This window comes from Porites lutea, chromosome 13 (genome assembly GCF_958299795.1).
Source record: "Porites lutea chromosome 13, jaPorLute2.1, whole genome shotgun sequence".
Lineage (NCBI taxonomy): Eukaryota > Metazoa > Cnidaria > Anthozoa > Scleractinia > Poritidae > Porites > Porites lutea.
In genome coordinates this window covers 3,159,077-3,179,879 of record NC_133213.1, presented here as the reverse complement: position 1 = coordinate 3,179,879, position 20,803 = coordinate 3,159,077, and the positions used below count along the sequence as shown (strand labels likewise).

Here is a 20,803-nt window from a genome sequence, read left to right as displayed (position 1 = left end):
ACAACATAAAAACCTTGTGTGTCACAGCGGAAAAGAACACTTTTTGTGATGCAGTCAAAGTAAGGCACCTCGTCTCTATATTACAGCAAGAAGAATGGTGAACTTGACGGAAGGCGCAAACGTCACTGTGATGAAGACACTGCTTTCTGCAAGCATACGTATAGAGATCATTGCAATAGCAGCTGCTAATTTTTTTTTCTCCATCACGGCATCTCTGGGCAACATTCTGATCCTGATTGCTCTTCGTGAAGTGATTTCTATTCATCCGCCGACAAAACTGTTATTTCAGTGCCTGGCAATCACTGATCTTGGCGTTGGTCTCATTTCCCAGCCACTCATGGCCACCCTGATGCTCCTGGCTGATAACATTGACATCCAGATTTGGAAGATATGTTCCCAACTGCACTCGTCTTTATCCATTACTTTGTGTGGAGCATCGGTTTTTGCATCAACTGCCCTGAGTGTGGACAGACTTCTCGCCCTGTTTTTGGGGTTGAGTACCCCTACAAAGTTGAATAACTTCAAAACCGTTCAATCTATGACCACCAAACTTAGCGACTTTTCCTAAAATTAATCTGGACTGGATAATAGACTCGAAATTAAGGAAACAAGCCAATGCGTAAATTTGAAAGTATTCAATTCGATAACGTCTTCTTTGATTCCTAGTCGAATTGGAATTTGAAAATGTTGTTTTTTTAAGGAGAGGGGAAAACCAAAGTACCCGAAAAAAAAAAATGGGAGCAAAGGAGAGAACCAACTACAAACTCAACCAACCCTCACATGGCGTCGACGCCAGGATTTGAACCCGAGCCACATCAGAGGGAGGCTGTGAGTGCTTTCACCACTGCGCCACCCTTACCCCTCCCTTAAAATGGCGATAGATTTATAACCTGCCCAAAACTTAAGAAAGAAATTTTTCCTGAAAGTGGTACTTGAATATAAGATAGGTATTAAAATTATCTGGACTGGATAATAGACTCGAAATAAGACAAGGAGGGAAGCAAACCAATGTGTAATTGAAAGTATTCAATTCGATAACGCGTGCTCGAGTGCTCTCACCACTGCGCCACCCTTACCTCTCCCTTAAAACGACGATGGATTTATAACCTGCCCAAAAATTAAGAAAGAAATTTTTCCAGAAAGTGGTACTTGACTATAAGATAGGTGGCATTTTGTGGTAAACATCGATCGTAAAAGGAAAATAAATCAAATAAGAATTTATCGATGTGATAAGGTTGGCCCTCTTGTCTAATGGCAAGATTCTCACTTAGGGTGTGAACAGGGTGCGAGAGGTCCCGGGTTCGACTCCTGGACAGGCTCCAAACTATTCACTATTTTCACATAGACCACAATGCACCCTTGTTTACCCCCACCCCCCCCCCCCCCCAAATGTTGCATAACGATTGTCGTTCCCTTGGGACGACTGTAATACCCAAAAGAAATTGGAAACAACAGTTATCGAAATTTTGGAGGGTAAATTGGGTGCATTATAGTCTATGTGAAAATAGCGAATCGTGAATTAAATTTTCGGGCCTTAAACTTTTCTTGCGGCTCGGGGACTGCCTCTTTCTCAGGCACTTTGTTTTTCGCAAGGTGGCGAGCGAGAAACGCGAGTAACACGCGAGTCACTGGTGTCGAAACGTAAGGGACCATGGGAAGGAGAAAAACGAGAGGCCCGATTTCTACTCCCCGCCTTCCTTTGCGCACAAAGTTTTATCGAGGGAGATACGTATGGGTACGAGGCTGGCTCGGAGATTTTTTTGGTTTAAAGTGGCTAGCCTGGATTCTTAGTGGCCGGAACCTCACATTTTTTAGCTTTAACTACGTTGCCTATACAAAGATATAGAAAATAAGAAGTCACCATGTGCAGCTTCATCCGAGAAAAAAATACTAAAATACTTTGTTATGTGCAGTACAGACCGCGAGCAGTCTCTTTTTTTCTTCAAATTTATTGAGGGGAGTGCCTCTCCCGTCTCGCGCTTTCAGTCACGCGCGTGGACATTTGCGTCTCTCGCGCGTTTTGCTCGACGGGCCGATGCCCGCAGTCTATGGGCAGTATTATGCATGTTGACATCAGATTTGTCATAGCTACGAAATGGCGCTATAACCTATTTTATTTGCAGCCATATTTCCGGCACTATTTATTTATTAATTTCTTGTTTTGTTTCCTTCTGCTTTTTTTTTTCAGTGAAAAATCCTTCCTGGGAGCTTGTTCCTTGTTCATGCGGTCAACAGCTGCTTAATGTTTGTGTTGAGTTACACTAGCTGAAAATGACAAAACATTTTATGCAAATCCGTCAAATGATGGGAAGGACTTGTTGCGGAAATAAATTATTTGCAGCCATATTTCCCGGCACTATATATTTATTAATTTCTTGTTTGTTACCTTCTGTTTTTTTTTTTCAGTCAAAAATCCTTCTTGGGAGCTTGTTCCTTGATCATGCGGTCAACAGCTGCTTAATGTTTGCGTTGAGTTAGACTAGCTGAAAATGACAAAATCAGTTTATGCAAATCTGTCAAATGATGGGGAGGACTTGTTGCGGAAATAATCTTTTCAGTATTTTTATCTCTAATAGTTACCAAAATAAATTAATAAATCAGCCAAAAATCCAAACATAATAGTAATAAAAAAAATCCGGCTACACGACAATAAATATGGAAAGCACAATGATTAAGGCCGAGGGTTGTTCTTAAAATAAGTGTTTTGAAAGGGTAACTAACCTTATAATGCTATTCAAAAATGGCGTGCGCAAGAAATTTCCGTTTGAACCATGCTGACTGGGAAAATACAAAACTACTTTTTTCAAAATTCTGTTGTTCCCGGAAATTTTCCAATCGAACGATTAAACTGAAGTCGTGCCCCCTAAGATGGTTATGGATGTTTATGATCTAAAAGAGAAGAGCCGTTTTGTAGTACACATGGAAAGTGAAACTTGGAAACACTAGCTAGTATCGAGATAATTCTTTTGCTTCTCGTGAACAAGTGCACTGGTCTGTAAATAGCTTCAGGGCGTGAAACCTTAATCAATGAGTTTTAGTGGCTTTACAGAATAGCGCGACAAATGCCATTGTATCCACAAGGATATAAAAATGACCCCTCTTTTGCTTTTTGTAAAACCTCGGTTACTTTGCCTGATAAAGTATGATCAAGCGGTCCTAGTTCAAAACACATTCCCGAAATAAAATGTCCAAATAAGGTAATAAATCGTGGTTCACTCATTGCAAGTTCCGCAGATTATGATAATAAAAACGCGTTGACTGAGTATTGTTAATATCGACACACAAGTTCTCCTTTCTTGGATTCGATACTTTTAGCATGTAATGGCCTTGAGTTCGAGCTTGAAAAGGCGTATATTTTAAAATAGAATCATAGTGTGGTTAATTACACCTCTAATGTCATCGCTTTTCCGGATTTATTTAAGCCTTTAATTAGTAACAAAAATAAAGTTGGTATTATTATGTTTGGCCTCATAACGTTGATATTAAATATTATTTTTTCCGGGCAAAAATATTAATAACTTGCGGTAATTTTTATTTACCTCTTAAATTGTGGATGCGGGCTCATTGACTCGAAGACATGCAAATTTTTCACTTTCTACTCGGCTGACTTTTCTGTTAGCCAATGAGAAACACTTTGAGGTTACGTCGCTTATATAAACAGTTTAATCCGGTCTCAGACTATTAACACGGGCCAAGAGATCTTGGTTAGTTTGGCTGTTGAAAACCACATATAATATTTTACTTTGAACCATGGCCGATGAGGATGTTTCCGCCTTGGTAGTGGATAATGGCTCGGGTATGTGCAAGGCCGGTTTCGCCGGAGACGATGCTCCTCGTGCAGTGTTTCCCTCCATCGTTGGCCGTCCAAGGCATCAGGGTGTGATGGTTGGTATGGGTCAGAAAGACTCCTACGTTGGCGACGAAGCTCAGAGCAAAAGGGGCATTCTAACCCTGAAATATCCCATCGAACACGGCATTGTAACCAACTGGGATGACATGGAGAAGGTAAAATGTGAAATAACTTGTTCATAAGAAAAAGATTTTAAAACCACAGGTCGGGAAATAACATTATGCGGCGTTTTGTGTTTTAGATCTGGCACCACACCTTCTACAACGAGCTGCGAGTAGCTCCCGAGGAACACCCAGTTTTGCTGACCGAAGCTCCTCTCAATCCAAAAGCCAACAGGGAAAAAATGACCCAGGTAAATAGACTGACCACAAGTAGACACTGTTTATGCCACAGCGCCTTAATTACTAATTTATTATTTACTATGATTTGTGTCTGGTTACTGTTAGTTGCCCACGTAAAATATTTTTAAGGACAGATGCAATTTTCTAATGTAACTTCGGTTCCCATTTCTTAAGACAATATACGCTTTTAAAAGTTGTGTGAATAACTGTTAACGCACTGCCGAAATCATATTTTATGGATAATATTAAAGACCTTACGGTGTATGCTACACTTCTACAGAGGATCAATTCGATGTCGTCAATTTATTTCGAAGTCTTTCGTTAGAAAGTCAGGGGGAGCAAAAGTTTTATTAGGGATGTGAACCAGTGTCTTTAATATGGTTTCCAAATTGCACAACTTAGGTGGAATTCAGAAAGAAGTTCCGCAAATTTGTCAGGCCATTAAGAGACTTAAATGTAAATTCACGCTCCACAGAAGAAAGTTCTAAAGTGGATATAAATAGTGTCAAAAGAGTTTTCTGAATTTAATTATGCCGCTGGTTATCTTTACGGAAACTATCCTTTCATTGCCATATTAGGTTAGTCTGCCTCCTGATAGGTCAGGAGGCGAATAGCGACGAAAGGAAAAACCGAGCGTATTAGATATCGCAATTATGAATAAGGAAATCAAGGAAAAATGACGTGTATATACTCTGCTGGAATTAAAACAGAGAAAAAATTGCTGTTGACGAATCAATTACAACTTGACAAACTTGTTTGCTTTCTTTGTTTAAATTCAAATAAGCTCATTCATCTTCAAAAACTTGAGGTCTTCGCGGCAATTTCTCACCCAAAAACAAACTGGGACAAATGAAACATCTTGGTTTCTTATAATTTGCATTATTACTAATTCCGGGTTAGTTGGCATTATGATATCTCATTCTGCAAAATAAACAATTCCATGGTACTGTAGTGGATCAGTCTCTGCCTATTTCTACTATTCATTGTATGTATTATGATTGCAAATAATGATAATGACAGCTGGTGTTTGGAATATGAAGGGTATATCAGTATAGTTCTCGAAAGCAACTGAAGTGAGGATTATGATTTTTCCGCGATGGCAAGGAGTCAACGAGGCAGCGGCCGGGAGAGAAAGGGTTGACCAATTGTTACTTTTATTTGTGTCTTCTTACGTTTTTCTCACCTGTGGATGTCTTTGAAATAAACCAGTTGATTTCTTAACTTCAAACAACACTCAAACACCTTCCCGACAAAATAAAAAAAAATGTTCACAAGAAATATTTTTTTGCTTTGCGTGTTTTATCAGACTGAAGCTATTTCGGAAACCCTGTTAAATTTAGTATCAGCGGAACAGCCAATTTAACTGTGGAGAATTTCATTTCTAGTTAACTTTAGTTTAATTTCCTCCCGGAGTCCATTTTCTTTCTTCCACAAAACACTGAGGAAAGGCTTGGGCCAGATTTCACCGCAGAATTCCAAGTAAACTGACGGAGGGGTGGTAGTGGGTCAAAGCAAAAGGAAGGGGATTGTAGGTCCATTTATTTTTGAGACATTTTGTTGGGGTGGGAGGGGGGGGGTACGTTTTAAAGAGTTAGCACATCTGGAGGAGAGTACAAACACCAACTTTTCTGCCACTCTGTAGTAATAATGCACAAACAGTCCCTTAGTGCTCAATATTTTGGAACTTTTGGAATTTCGCTGCGTGAAGGATTGAGTCGAATTGTCAGAGCCTCTTGCTGGCCACCCTGTTAATTGTATTGGGGTCACTAATCAGCTCATTTGACCGATACTAAATCTTTGCCTCTTCATACGACCAAATAACAACAGCCACCAAATGTCGTGATCTGTTTACTACTAACTGTAACCCCTTTAAATATTTCTGTTTCTTTACTCATTTCAGATTATGTTTGAAACCTTCAATTCACCTGCCATGTACGTCGCCATTCAGGCTGTGCTGTCGCTATACGCTTCTGGTCGAACAACCGGTATCGTCTTTGACAGTGGTGACGGAGTGAGTCATACAGTTCCGATCTATGAGGGCTACGCTCTTCCCCATGCTATTCTTCGTCTTGACTTGGCTGGTAGAGACTTGACCGACTATCTTATGAAGATTTTAACTGAGCGTGGATACTCCTTCACCACCACTGCCGAACGCGAGATTGTGCGTGACATCAAAGAGAAGCTGTGCTATGTTGCTTTAGATTTCGAACAAGAAATGAGCACCGCCGCTTCCAGCTCCAGCCTGGAGAAGAGCTATGAGCTCCCTGACGGCCAGGTCATCACCATCGGCAATGAGCGATTCAGATGTCCCGAAGCCTTGTTTCAGCCTTCTTTCCTTGGAATGGAATCTGCTGGCATCCATGAGACAACCTACAATTCAATCATGAAATGCGATGTGGATATCCGTAAGGATTTGTACGCCAACACAGTGTTGTCTGGTGGCTCCACCATGTTTCCAGGAATTGCTGACAGAATGCAGAAGGAAATCACAGCTCTGGCTCCACCTACAATGAAGATCAAGATAATTGCTCCTCCCGAGCGCAAATATTCCGTTTGGATTGGTGGATCTATCCTCGCCTCCCTGTCCACCTTCCAGCAGATGTGGATCTCCAAGCAAGAATACGATGAATCTGGCCCGTCGATCGTCCACCGCAAATGTTTCTAGATGGCCATGAGGAAAAGAAAAATTATCAACTGAACTTTATGTTCTTCTCATGCAAATCTTGATTTTGAACATCATCTGTTTAATAGTTATAGTATGCGTTGTTTCTTTTTTATAAAAAACGAATTAAAATATACACAGTTTAGGATAAAAACTGCTTCCTTATTCTTTTCTAATGGTATTTCCTCGTCAACTTTTAGTCTGTGATATAAATAGAGAGTTCTGATCAAAAAGTTGATCAATCTATAGAGCGTTTTCAGTCACGTGGTCAGCAGCTATGCAAAAATTGCTTGGCATAAAAGAAGTTTTAACATGTGAAAAGAGTTCAATTCCCACAGGATTTTTTTTATACACAAACATATGGCCGCCGATTCATTGTTTTGTACACAAATATGGCCGTCGTGATGTCATGTGAAAACGATCTATTAAACCAGTCAAATTTACGACCTCCCAAGAGAGCCGAAAAAGCCAATTCAACTCAACCAGAAAAAAATCTGCATCCCTTTTAACTGCTCTTAATGCACTGATGTCTTTTAAATGTGAATAAATCACTAGACCAGAAACATTTCTTGTCTTTTTCACAGCGATAAAATGCGCCCGCTAGTAAGCCCTTTTAGGTCTGCTTTCAAAAGCCGCAATGAAAGATTTCCCTAACCCTTTCATATACCTGAGGGCTGAAAAGGGTATCCCTTTCAGGCGGAGCCTCCCCGTATAGTACAAATATTAACCACAAGGGACTGCAAAGGACCGCAAACGAATATGCCGAAGAACGTAGGATCTATAAAGACCTGAGAAGCAAAAATGATAATGTAGACATATTAAATTCTGCAAGCAGAATACTGCAATGCTGATAGTACTACGTGAAAATTAACTCTGCAAGACATCAACACGACACCGAAAGAACTCGAAACAGAGCGGGATTGGTGTCGTGTTGATGTCTTGCAGGGTTAATTTTCACGTAATACGATCAGCATTCCAGTTTTCTGTTTGCAGAATTTAATATGCCTCCCCGTATAGGCCATTATAAGGACTGCTCCCGCCCCCCCGGAATTTAAGACCTTAACGACTAAAATCTAAATTTAGTTTCGTGTCAAACGGGGTCAAAACCCATTCCCTTTGGCTTCTACCATATCTTTATAGCATATACATGGGACTGACCTCCAGCCCTGATCTTGATAACCTGTACAAGAGAAGGAGGCGGATATACCCTCATAGTACACAGTACGCCCCATGTAAGGGAATGGACAGTCTTCGATTCTGGATTCCACGCTGTGGATTCGGGATTCCAGGTACTGGATTCCAGTATTTGTCAGTACGTAGAACTTGGATTCCGAATTCCTTGAGCTGTATTCCGGATTCCAAAACCCAGGATTTCAGATTCCATGAGCCTAATTTTCCTGGATTCCGTTGCTACGATCTAGGCCACGTGATCACTAAGCGACCATTTGACAGTCATTTGGATATTTCGGTTCAGATTTTGGCCTTTAATCTTCTTTAAGAAGTTTTGCTGGGAGTTTAGTATTGAAACGTTTCCTTTCTTTTAAACCAATTAACACTAGACATTTTCGAGTTGCTTTTTTTTTCGCTTAGTTTAGGTAAACCCCCGACGTTACGTTAAAATTTTTCAAAAGGTGAAAAAATGTTATCATAAGTAAAAGTCACACAACGACCCTCGGTCTATCGGCGGTCTATGAGTCTGTTATCATATAAAAACATAATAGATAGCTTAAATCAGTGGATTATATAAAGTTTGACTTATTATTTTTTATACTAATCAGTACAGTACAGTGTCCATACATCTTATGGTCTTTTTTCAGGCTGTAAGGGTTCCCTTTAAGATTAACCTTGCGATTATTATTTATAACAATGATCTAATTTATGATAACTATTTATGAGTCCTGATACCGCTATGCATAATTCATTATTACCACTTCCGCTCTTTTGGTCGTAGCTACCCGCGGTATAAACGTGGACAAGAAATTATTTTGAAGCATTTTTTTTCGGTTTATTATTGTACAGTCATAAATCCCTTCCGTGTGGATTCTCTTGGTAAACAAAGCTAGAGTTCAGGGTAAGTAAAACAGTTCCAACAGCTCTTCCGATGCATACACAAACTCTACAACATTTTCTATTTACGCCAAATGTTCAATCGATTTCACTGTTCGTTGATCTTTCATTACAAGAAGCGGTTAAAATTCTAACCTGGAAGCAATGAAAATTCAACTTGGAATCTGAATGAATTAAAACCTGAAGAAAGATAGCGAAGTATTGGCAAACCTAAGAGCATTATTCATAACGACTGAAGCAATCATAGCATTTCAAGATTTGACTACGAAAATGAAAAGGTAACTGCGATTGATTTAACGAAATGATGTTGATGAAATTTTTTACACTGGTGAGTACGTTCTTTCATAGGAAAGTTCGATTTGTTGATACCGTTAAAGCCTAGTCAAAGTTCGAATCCTTCTGAATGCATTATAAGCTTAAGCACACACGAAAGTCACGCAAGGGTACTAACTCATCTTAACGTGTAGTATTTGGTGTTGTTTACAATGAAATCACGTCATGTTTGAAAAGCTATTGTTCAACGAGTAAAAATCGGACCGAAACTGCAAGAGTTTCGTTTTGTTTTTTGTCCAACGTTCTCTTTATCGTCACGTCATTCCTTCTTTATTTTTTGCTTCCTGTATTGCTGTATCAAAGCCAAAACGAAACTTGATGCTGAGGTCACTACAGCAGGCCTACTGGAACAGACAACTTGTCGCCCCATGTTAGGAAATGAAAGAAATCTTGGATTCTGGACTCCACGCTGCGGATTCCGGAGTGTTTGTCAGTGAAACTTGGATTCCTGATTCCAGTCGTTGGTGGGATGGGGGGGGGGGGGGGGGGAAGGTACTTTAGGAATTTCTGGGTGGGGGTGTGCCGCTGGGACCCTGGAACCCTTAGCCTATACCAGAGCTACAGTAGTTCAGCAGAATTTTGCTACCCTATACTAGACTAAACTCCCTAAATAATCTCCCTATCGTAGAGTAGCTTTTAGGCTGAGTTGCGTAAATATAAATTTGCCGATTTGATTTTTTTTTATTTTTGAGTGACAATTCCAGGTTTCCCTAGTCTACACTAAAATCTTCAACCAATTGATCAGTTTCCTGCAAAATGATACCCTATTCTAGACTTAAACTCAAACTTTCTGATTTATCCACCCTATCCCAGAGTGAACAGCTTGAAAACCATACCCTTCACAACGGCACATACCTACGTAGCCCATATCTGGCAGTCCCCCCCCCCCCCCGGGGGCGGGATCACTGGATTGCTTGAGTTGTATTCCGGATTTCAGAGCCTAAGATTCCGGATTCCACAATTAAGAAAAATATTCCGGAATCTGGATTCCACGAGCAAAAATTTCCCGAATTCCGGAGTAAATAAATAAATAATTGCAAGGACAGGATGCAAAAGCTACTGATAAGAAATTTTGAGACTGTGCGTGACTTCGAGCTAGTGTGGTTTCGAATTGCACTATGGGAAAGATCGCTAGCTAGATGATACTACAATTACACCGATCAAGTCACACGTACGCGTAACTGGCCAAAATGAGCAATAGTGAATAAACGTTGGCTAGTTATTTAGAGGGTGAAGCTTACGGTTTAATAAATTTGTGACCGTTCTTCTGCAATTAAAATTAAGCTGAAGTGTCATTTGCTAGCAGGCTGTTTCACATGGCAGAGAATCCAGAGGACACTGGACATGATGGTGGGACAACACCCCCAGCAGAAGAAACAACAGAATTTGATGATGACACAAAAAGAGGTGAGAGGAAGAAAGATGGTGATGTCAACTGATAATCCGCAGAACGAACGGTTTTTCTTGGTCTTTTTTTAAACACAGTCTTGAGTAACATCCTCTTCCCTACAAGAGCTATTCCTTCTAGAGGCATAACTAGGACTTTTTTACAGAGGAAAAGTGACCTTCTCGGATGTGCGGTGTGCATGGTGGGACGGACTCCCTGCAAAATGTCCTCTTTTCATCCCAAGTTTTCTCTTCTCTCTCTCTCTGATTTAAGTTGTAAATGATTGGAAGGATGAATATAAAGAAATACCAAAAAAATGTTACAAGTAAATGAAAGGCATGACTTTGAACCTCTTAGCGAAGGCCTGGATTCTATATCCCATAGTAAAGTGACGAGAGGTTCTATATGTTAGGTATCATTTTTGTCTATGTAAAACGGCTTTAATTATTTAATATTCTTATTCTAATGCAGCAATAGCAGAAGTGTTCAAGATAGACGGCGACCAGGCATGCGAGAACAAAGATTTTATTGAAGCGGTACGGCTTTATAAAGAGGCACTTAATGTTCAATGCAAGGATGACAGTTTGAATACTGAGCTGAAGAAAGGTGAACAAAAGACATCACGTTTGTAAACGCTACCTTGCATGTGACCGCTGAAACAAACAATTGCGTAATCGCTACTATACTACCACTAGCACTAGCAACACAAGCTACAGCTATAACTCTTTGGCTGCTTCTGCCGCTGCCACTACAACCACCACCACCACCATTACCTCTGTAACTACCATTACCAGTACCACTACCACAAACAGTACCGCCACCACCACCCCACCACCTCTATTAGGGCAGTCCCGATTGCGCTGGGCACTTTTTCGAGTTTGGTGCACTATTATACATTTCCATCACTCTTGAGCACTGTAATGACTTTTGACCAGAATCTGAACATTATTTTGCTATTTGGGCAACATTTAAGCACTTTTTTTTTTTACAATTTTCGGCATGTGTGTCATGCGATATTTGTCTTCGAAACGTTTTCAGTGAACCGAATACCTTATATTACATGAAATTTTCGCGAATTTCGAGATACCAAAAAATCGCGAAATTAAAGTGACGCGAACAATGAGTGCCGCGAACATAACGTGAACCGAAAATTAAGTGTTGAGTGACTCACATTTCCGGGGGGATATTTCCTTATAAGAGGCTAATGGGGATGTGCCGATGGATGGGATCGCATTTTTACGACCGGATTGACTATAATGGGGTCGCATTTTCAATAGAGTTACTAGAGTGAAGTCACACATTCTCGGATTTTTGAGGTAAGAAAGTTCATTATATTTATGGTAAGCAAACGTACCAGAATGTGGTACTCTAGGTGAAAAGTAAAGTGTTCTTCATTCAATTTTAAAAAATGGGTCAAGATGGTGTTTCACTTCTAGTTCGGAAAAGTTAAGAAAATAGAGGGTTAAAGCTTTGATAAAACTAAGAATATTTATGAACATTTGCTGGGAAATAATTAAAAACTACGAGCAACTTTCGAGCACTATCTCGAAATTTCAAGCACTTTTTCAAAAATTCGCGTACTATTCGAGCACTTTTTTGCCATGTTTTGAGCACTTTTGACGAATTTTCCAGCGCAATGGGGACATGCCTCAGCATGCCTAACCACTATCACTACTACTACCAAGACCACTACCACCACCACTACCATCTAACCCTAACCCCAGCCCTTACCACTGACATTGCCAACAACATTCCCAATCCGACTCTTACACCCACTATCACCACTTCCTTCGCCACTAGCACCACCGCTAGTGCTTGCATTAGCACTACCGCTACCATTGCCTCTACCACCACCTCCTCCACCAGTACCACTACCGCTACGACTGCAGCTGTAAAGCCGAAGGTGACAGTAATAGAGCCTTTAGAGATCTAGCCTATCCTACCAAATCTGCCTTTGATGTTATTTTCGTACAGATGCATCAGATGCGGATCCTTTTCATTCTCTAGTGTTTAAAAGTACGCAAGTTATCGAGAATTTATCACTTACCTGTGGAATCCTGAAAAACTTTGCTTGGGGAATCCGGAATTCCTGGGCTTTCAAATCCGCAATCCCACTAATCCAGAATCGACGAGACAGAGCACTGAAATCCTGTACCTGAAATCCGGAATCCACGGCGTGGCATCTAGAATCCCAGACTGTCTTGAAATCCCTTATATGGGGCGAGGCACTACACACGATACCCAGTCACAAATGGACTGGGCAAATAGACCATCCCTCCAACAAACAAATCTTACAAACACAACCAGGGTAAAGGGCATTCCCATTCGAAGATGGATTTGAGCTAATTTTGTGTACTTGTGCAATCAATTCTTTTTAATCAGCTCTAGCAGACGCTTACAAGAATGAAGGCAATAACGCGCACAAAAGGAAAGACTACCCAGCCGCTGTACAGTTCTACTCAGAAGGACTTCAAGTGAACTGTGACGATGACGAGCTGAATGCTAAACTCTACAGCAACAGGGCAACGGCTTATTTCAATCAGAGTAAGATGTAAAGCCAGCTTAATTAAAAACAATTCTTGTCAGATGTATCTGTTGCACCGTTTTGATAATTAATTACTGAAACAGATTCCAATTTTCGTAACTAATGAATTATTAGATTTACTGATATTTTTTGCAAGTTATATATGTCAAGAAAAGTAATAAGAGCATTTTCCTGTCTCAAGTATGTCTATGGTGATTGATGTTTCCATGCTTCTTGGGTATTTGCTGACTTCCTATTATCCCCCCTCAGGCTAGGTTAAGCGCGCACAAAGAAAGCCTCGCAAGCGAATTTAGCAAAATTTAATTAATGTCTCTTGTCCTTTTCATGATTTCAGAAAATTATGAAGAAACGCTAATTGACGTGCAAATTGCCGTTGACTTGCAGCCAACCTATACTAAAGCCATGGAAAGAGGTAGGTACAGTTTCCCATCCCTTCGCTGGCTTCCTTTCCTTCGTGGGGAAACCGTAGGTGGAAGGAGCGTAGAAATTGCAAACTGATCACAAGTCGCTACTCAGAACTGAGTAGTGCTTTTGATTGGTTGAAGGAAATTTCCCTTGCGGAACGACCAGTCAGAAGTTCGTAGCCAAATCTTGGTAGTGTCACTTCATCTGTATGGAATTCTGCGTATGCGTTCATTCCTCGGACGTCATTTCGAAGGTGAAATTGCAAAGGTTGGGTAGGGATTAAGAGAGATGGGTTTTGGTTCCAGTTAACGGGACTTTTGAAATAGAGAGGAATCGAGAAAGCGGGAACAAACTATATAGCAAAATAAAAATGATAAGCTTTTACATCTGTTTATTTGTTGTTTTGTTTGTTCGATGTAGTTGTTGTTGTGGGTCTTTTAACGCTAATTTTTTGGTTTCAGGAGCAAATGCCTGTTTGCAACTTGGTTTATATGGAGAAGCCATAAATTGGTGCGATAAAGGATTGGCAGTATCCTATTGAATTATTCCGTTAACGTCTTTCCAATGCACATGCGTTTTTGTATACATATATATATATATTTTTTTCAAAAAGCTGTTTAGCCAAAGCTACTCTTGTCAGTGGCTGTTTAAATATTTACCGTATTTATTCGAATAAGCGCCCAACCTCGAACTAGCGCCCACCTCGAATAAGCGTCCACCCCTCCCCCTCCCGCTCAAACTCATATTGCGGGTGAAATTGAAATTAAATAAGTACTAATAAGAGACTTCCCCGAAGGCGGAGTTTTCTTCATAGTATTTCACAAAAACCTTGCTTTGTTACATCTTAGCGTTTTGTTATTACCACTTGTCGTTTTGTTCCCAAATATACATACTACACTTGCTGAACATGGTGATAAGCGCCCACTCTCAAGGTCCAAAAATTTATTGAGTGCTCAGGGCAGTTAATCGAATAAATATGGTAATACACATTTTGGCAACTCTGTCGGGCATTGGGTTGCTATGGTTACAAGGTATAGCGTCAAAAATAACACTATGTAAGAGCATTTTCCCGAAAAAATGCACGTTTTTTACAATTTTTGGTAAATAACGTACAGAGCAATTCCAAAACCCAATAATGTTTAATAATAACTTTTTTACACCTACTCAATGAAAAGTTTCTAGACTGTTGGTATAAATGTGAATTTTCAGAAAAGCCACGATGGTAGCTTAGAAAGCAACCAAGATGGCGACCATTTTGAATGACGTTAAAACCCCCATCTTATTGCGCTAGTCGTAGGCTATCCAGTGACCTTTAATCTTTGTATAATATTTAATCAAGGCCAAAAGCCAGGGAAGGAGCTCCTACTACCCGCTTCCCTGCCATTTTGTACCATGATGAGAGTATTGGTCTATTTGTAGTTTTTAGACTTAATTAAGCATATAGTTGTTTAAATTTAACTAAAAAAGATCGACAAGGAAAACAAGACTCTTTCTGAATTGAGGAGCAAGACTATTGCGGAAAGAGACAAACCAAAGGTATTTTAATCGTTCAAAATGCAGTACCAATTGCACTGATACTACGATAAGAAGAGGAAATCATGCGCAGTATAGACATCCCGAGTGGTGTAAAACCAGCCTAGTCCCTAGGCGTTTTCTCTTGACCCGTTGTCCGCTCGAAGTCTGGGAAAGAGTGGGCGAGTTTCTCTCGGTGACGTCACAGCTCACGGTAGAGTCCAGGATTGACGGGGCCAAGAACGCACAGGGACTGGGCTGGTTTAAAACCATTGGCTATCACTAATAGAGATCCGAATTCCATAAAAACAATACAAAGTTTGCCTCGTAACTTTGGATCAGGTTAGGTTTCTGGGAAACTACCCACCTACCCCTCCCCTAAGCTAACATTCACTTACTTCTCGTTTAGGGCAAAATGTTGATTTAGGGGAGGCGTAGGTGGGCAGGTTCCCAGAAACCTAACTTGATCCATTGTTTTCTACCCATTAGTACTTAAACTACTTACTTGCCAAATTTTCAGGAACAAATGACGAGGGATTTCCCTGGGGGATTTTCTGCGCCCGGAGGAAGTTTTGCTGGAATCCCTGGACTTGCAGGAGGTTTCCCTGCTGGCACCAGTGGAGGAGGGATGTCTGCGGAGGCAATACTTGGAGGTAGTAGAGAGCATTTGGAATTTACATCTGGAGCAGGGTTGTTACGGCCTAATTTTCTTCCACACACAAGCATATCCATACCTCTGCCATGGGACAAAGTGTAAATATGGGCACTAAGAGTCTAAGTTTGAAACATTTGAGGATGGCGCTAAATTTAGAAATTTCCTTGCTCAAAGTGCCAAATTTGTAATCATTTTAAATATCTTTTACTATATTGTGGTCGCCTACTCAGTAGTCGAAAGATGATGATGTTGATGGTGATGACGATGATGGTAGTGGTGATGGTGCTCCTGATGATGATGATGATTCTGGATGATGGTGGCGATGATGATGATGATGATGATGACGATAATAATGATGATGATGATGTTGCTGGTGCTGTTGATGATGCTGGTGATAATTATGATGCATGATGATAATGATGACCATGCTTATGATGATGAGGATGATGATGATGCGATTAAGGAAATTAAATCTTACTCCCGATCCTAAGTCTGTATGCAATAATGCTGTGGACTGCAAACTTTGCCTTATCTTGTGTATAATAGTTTATTTCTTTCGATTCAATTGTGTTATATCATTGACCATTTCTAGGAGGTGAAACACCCATTCTGAACGACTTACTGAGTGACAAAGAATTGGTCGCAGCATTCCAGGTTAGTTCATGATCAGTATTGTACATAATACAAAACGAATTCAGTTAGTAATATAACTGGAGCCGTTGTTTGTGTCCTCACGCAACCCTGGCAACTTTACAAGGGTCTGATCGACAATAAAAGATACAATCCTCGTCACATTAAGTTGGGACATTTCGTGCAATACCCATATTCCGAAAAAAAAGTTGTGCTCCTTCCCTCCCAGTGTTTAATTTTTTTGCTTCTGTGATGCCAACTCGCAGAAATCAACACTGAGGAGGCAGAAAAAATGACTGCTGTCCTAACTAATATGACGAGTATTGTATAGCTTTAATTAAAAGATCAGCCTGTTTGAAATTCACACAAAAAGCGTAACTTCAATTCTTCAATGAACCAAGTGCAGCTCTTGCAGCTGGACTGCCCCATGTAAGGGACCCCGGAAATTTGGCCAGTGGAATCCGGACTCCGGAAAATTTTGCTTGTGGAATTCCGGAATCATGGGCTTCGGAATCCGGAATACTGCTCAAGGAATCCGGAATCCAAGTTCTGCTGACAGAGACTGGAATCCAGTATTTGGAATCCTGAAATACATGCTTTGGAATCCAGAGTACCAGAATGTCTTGGATTCCTTTACATGGAGCAATGGACTGCCACATGTTACGTAAATTACCATCTTAGATGGAAGCCCTGTTTGTCCTACTACGCTGCATACTATACCCAAGCGAGTTGTTTTTGTGCAATGTGACCGAAGTAGTGGAAAGAGGGTTTTAATTTTACAATAGTCCAGTGTTGATTGTATCATAATTACAAGGAAAAGAATTGTAGCCGATAAATAAGTCAAAAAGTGAATAAATTTGATTTGTCAATTAAAATAATGATGTTATTAAGATGCCGACTATTTGACTTTCAGGATCCTGAAACAATGCAAGCTTTCCAAGATGTCAGCCAAAACCCGTCGAACCTATCTAAATACGGAAACAAACCGAAATTAAGAACTATTATTGATAAGTTGGACAAGAAATTTGGTCCCCCGGGAACTGGCCCGCCGCCCGGGAGTGGAAGCGGGTTTTCGGGTGGCTTTTCGGGCGGTATGCCTTTCGGCAACATGTTTGGAGGGCCTTAATTGTTTTCTTTTTAAGTTTCCACCCTAGAACTGACAACTTCCTCTTCCTTGGGTATTTGATGTGTCACAGAAATTTTAAAAGATTATAAAGTTGATAGATAGAGCGGTTTTCATTTGAGTGTCGAAAAGTAATTGGTTTTGCACTTTCTACACGATGCGATTGGCTTAAAAGATTCGCACCACCTTTTCATCCAATCAGAAGTAAGACCAAAGCCAATTGTGACGCGCTCGCATGCATTTTCCCGCGCTTTGCGTCAGCCACATGTAATTACTTCGAGTTTTGATTGGTTCAATGTATTGTCTGTGTCCTATGTGATTGGCCAGAGTAATTACTTTGGTTTTGGTTTTACGACACTCAAACGAAAACCACTCTAGCCTGTGATGAGGTGTGCAAGATTATATGAATATAATAGAGTGTTGATCTGCATGGTCTAGTGGAGTCACTCAAAATGGCAGCAAAATTCATCGCCGTTTTGAGCGTTTTACTGGAAGATCACATTGATCAAAATAGTGCTGAAGTTAGAAATGTTTTTCACGCTGAACATGTCAAATATTTTACTATTAAAAATTTTCTTGGTGAAGCCTGCTCCGATTGTGCTCGTAAAATGCTTGACAAGACAAGAATGCCGACAAGAATGCCAAAAAGTTGCTAAAAAATAGTAAAAAAAATGTAGTGTAACTCGTAAATATGGGTGAAACCACAAGTGGTTGCCCAAGCTCACTGTAAAAGCCCTGAGCAACATTGTACTACTTAGCTAAGTAATCAATCATACGACATGAATTATAAATTCCAGGACGTCAATTTGACAATTATTCTTTCTTTTAATAATTGATCGAAATGTGGATTAATTTTTTCTTTTCAGTTTACCTTGAGGTTGATTACGAAATTCGCATAACTTGAAGTTCTCGGTGAAATCGTTGACTTTTTTGTGTTTGATATGTGCATGTAGTTTGCTCTATAAACCTATATTTCTCAAAAATTGCTCACAAAGGCAGATTATAATCGAGGTTGCTAGAACCGTAAAAAATTGTTCCCAACGGCAAAAGCGGCTAAAAAGTTGCCGAGCACAATCGAGACAGTCCTATTCCTGGCACAAAAATGTGTGGAAAGCACACATTTTCACGTAAAAATAACTTGACGTCATAAGGTCTGAAACTGGTAACATATTAAACATGCTCCTACTAGTAAGAAATGGTTTGAAACAAAAATTAAAAAAACAAAATTCTTTTGGAACAAGCCCTTTAATAGACCCTTCCATGGATTTTTCAACTTTTGACACGGACCAGTTAGGGAAAATCCGTCGGCACCACTGTAAAGAACGCCTTGAAATTACAGAGTAAAGTTCCCAAGTTTGAACCTTAAGCAAGCGAAGATTTAGCGCAGCAAACGTGCGAAAATTTACAGACGTTTGTAAGTTTGTGCCCTCACCATAAAAAAATCTGTAAAGCTGACAAACTTGCAAAAACTCGCTGCCGTTGAAAATGATGATCAGTCGATCAATGTTCGATTTTTTTAAGCGCCCACGCTGTAAAAATGGTCAGCAGTGATGTTCGAATTATAGACGCCGTCGCAAGACAAACGGGTTTGAGAAACCAGAACAGTAGCCAAAAATAAGATTTACATTTTTTTTGTCATTGACCTAGCACGATAGTTAGTTTGAGAATTTCTCAAGGAATATTTGAACGGGAGCCGGCGTTGGGGTTTATATAGTTAGCTGATGGGGATCTGAAACGTACATTTGGGGAAATCCTTTTAGGGCCGTGAAAAATATAAGCGGGAGCTTTATTGTTATTGGGTACCAATGTCGTGAACATAGCGGTACATGATATGAAGAGTTTCGTTCAAAGAAGGAAAAGAAGGAGCTAAAGCATCAACGAGGGCGACGGCTATGAAAACGTCACTTAAAAAGTGAACTCGCGCTGCTTTAAACTTTAATGCGCTTATTCGATCTCGTTTAATTCGTCAAATGCTGGAAAATTTTCTGGAGTTGAATTCTAAAAGACTATATCGAAGTTCAGGAAAAGAAAAAGAAAGTCGCTGTCTTGTATTCAGGGCCTTCTAAGAAAGTGAAATTTGGCACTTTCACGTCGTAGTCGGGCATCGACGGTAAGTGCAATGTACAAAAAAGCGTGAATTCGTTGTCTTGACTGTTTTGCTAATCTGTCAAAACCTACTGCCTTGTTGCCACTCTCGTTCTCGTTACCATCTCTGTCGTCGTTGCTTAAGCTCCATAGGCATGTTCTTTAGCGCTATTCAGTCGTACCCTTCGCTCGGAGAAATAATCGAGAGGCTCCGGGGTTATTTTAAGGGAGAATGAACTTGTGTGTTTGTCCTCTAAGGCTTTGCACAAGAATAATTCAACGGATATTAGTCTGCGTGAGAGGTCCGAGCATATTTATTCAAGAGTTATAAAGGTATAGTCTCTACGAGGCTAGCCGTGCATAAACAAAGCTTTTTAAATCTCCTGAGACAAAATGGCCGCCACGTGACAAAGGTCTATTAGGCGGCCTTGAAACATTACAAATAAATGTGTTGGAACCTAATAAATTCAGCAGTGTAAATCACAAATCAATATTTCCTTCATTTTTTCTTTTCCTTTCTTTTTGTCTTTTGTTTTTATTTTATTGATTTTCTTCTTGTCATACATCAAACTTCAACCCCAAGAAACCAAATTTTCTGGCATCGATTAGTTTCCAGTTTCTACAGCAATTGGGCTCCGCGCGCGCGGAGCTCCGCTATAAATATTATGTAATCTCCAGTGGCCGTAAACATAAGGATTTGCTTTAAGAAAATCCCGTTAATAAATTTAAATTTCTAATTTAAAAGCGCCCTACCTTATTTTTCGGCGTGCTCTTGCTTCCTGCTGTGTGGTCATATAAAGTAAGTTTATAACTATGGTAAAACCAAATTGCACAACCCTTCGAACGAAGCCAACTCAAAAGCCAAGTCAGTAACAAAATTCTCACAGCCACAATTCCTCCGCAAAATCCAACTGCATATAAAGGTTTAACTTTCATTGCAAAACTTCAGCCTTGAGTTAGCCAAGCATCAGTTTTTATCTCCCGATGAAACTTTGAAATGTTACAATCCACAACGACTGTTGCAATTGACTTAGTAACCTCGTCACGTTACCAAACGAAGACTTACGGGGTACTAGAACGCAATTTGTTCACAAGCATTTCTTTAGGTTACCGGGTCCTCTAACCCCATATCGAAAATATCGCATTGTGTCAATGTTTCCTGTTTACAAGTTTTGACAACTATTCCAGCCGGGAAGAGATGTTCAGGC

The 20,803-nt window shown here is 40.1% G+C and overlaps 2 protein-coding genes across 4 annotated transcripts; both read left to right on the top strand.

Moving 5' to 3' along the window:
• Positions 1-3,646: 3,646 nt before the first annotated feature.
• Positions 3,647-7,007, top strand: LOC140922654 (actin, cytoplasmic-like). Its single transcript, XM_073372643.1, has 3 exons — positions 3,647-4,005; positions 4,092-4,202; positions 6,092-7,007. Exons 1-3 carry the CDS (start codon positions 3,751-3,753, stop codon positions 6,854-6,856), a joined length of 1,131 nt encoding a protein of 376 aa, XP_073228744.1. The 5' UTR covers positions 3,647-3,750; the 3' UTR covers positions 6,857-7,007.
• Positions 7,008-8,784: 1,777 nt separating this feature from the next.
• On the top strand, positions 8,785-17,637 carry LOC140922664 (uncharacterized). 3 transcript variants are annotated; one of them, XM_073372656.1, is made up of 11 exons: positions 8,802-8,924; positions 10,560-10,660; positions 11,112-11,246; positions 13,023-13,184; positions 13,520-13,597; positions 14,052-14,119; positions 15,058-15,126; positions 15,623-15,659; positions 15,690-15,755; positions 16,350-16,411; positions 17,301-17,637. In XM_073372656.1, exons 2-11 carry the CDS (start codon positions 10,570-10,572, stop codon positions 17,511-17,513), a joined length of 981 nt encoding a protein of 326 aa, XP_073228757.1. In that variant the 5' UTR covers positions 8,802-8,924; positions 10,560-10,569; the 3' UTR covers positions 17,514-17,637. The 3 variants fall into 3 exon arrangements, with proteins under 3 accessions (XP_073228756.1, XP_073228757.1, XP_073228755.1); XM_073372655.1 differs by having other exon boundaries at positions 8,785-8,924; positions 10,557-10,660; positions 15,623-15,755; XM_073372654.1 differs by having other exon boundaries at positions 15,623-15,755.
• The last annotated feature ends 3,166 nt before the right edge of the window (positions 17,638-20,803 follow it).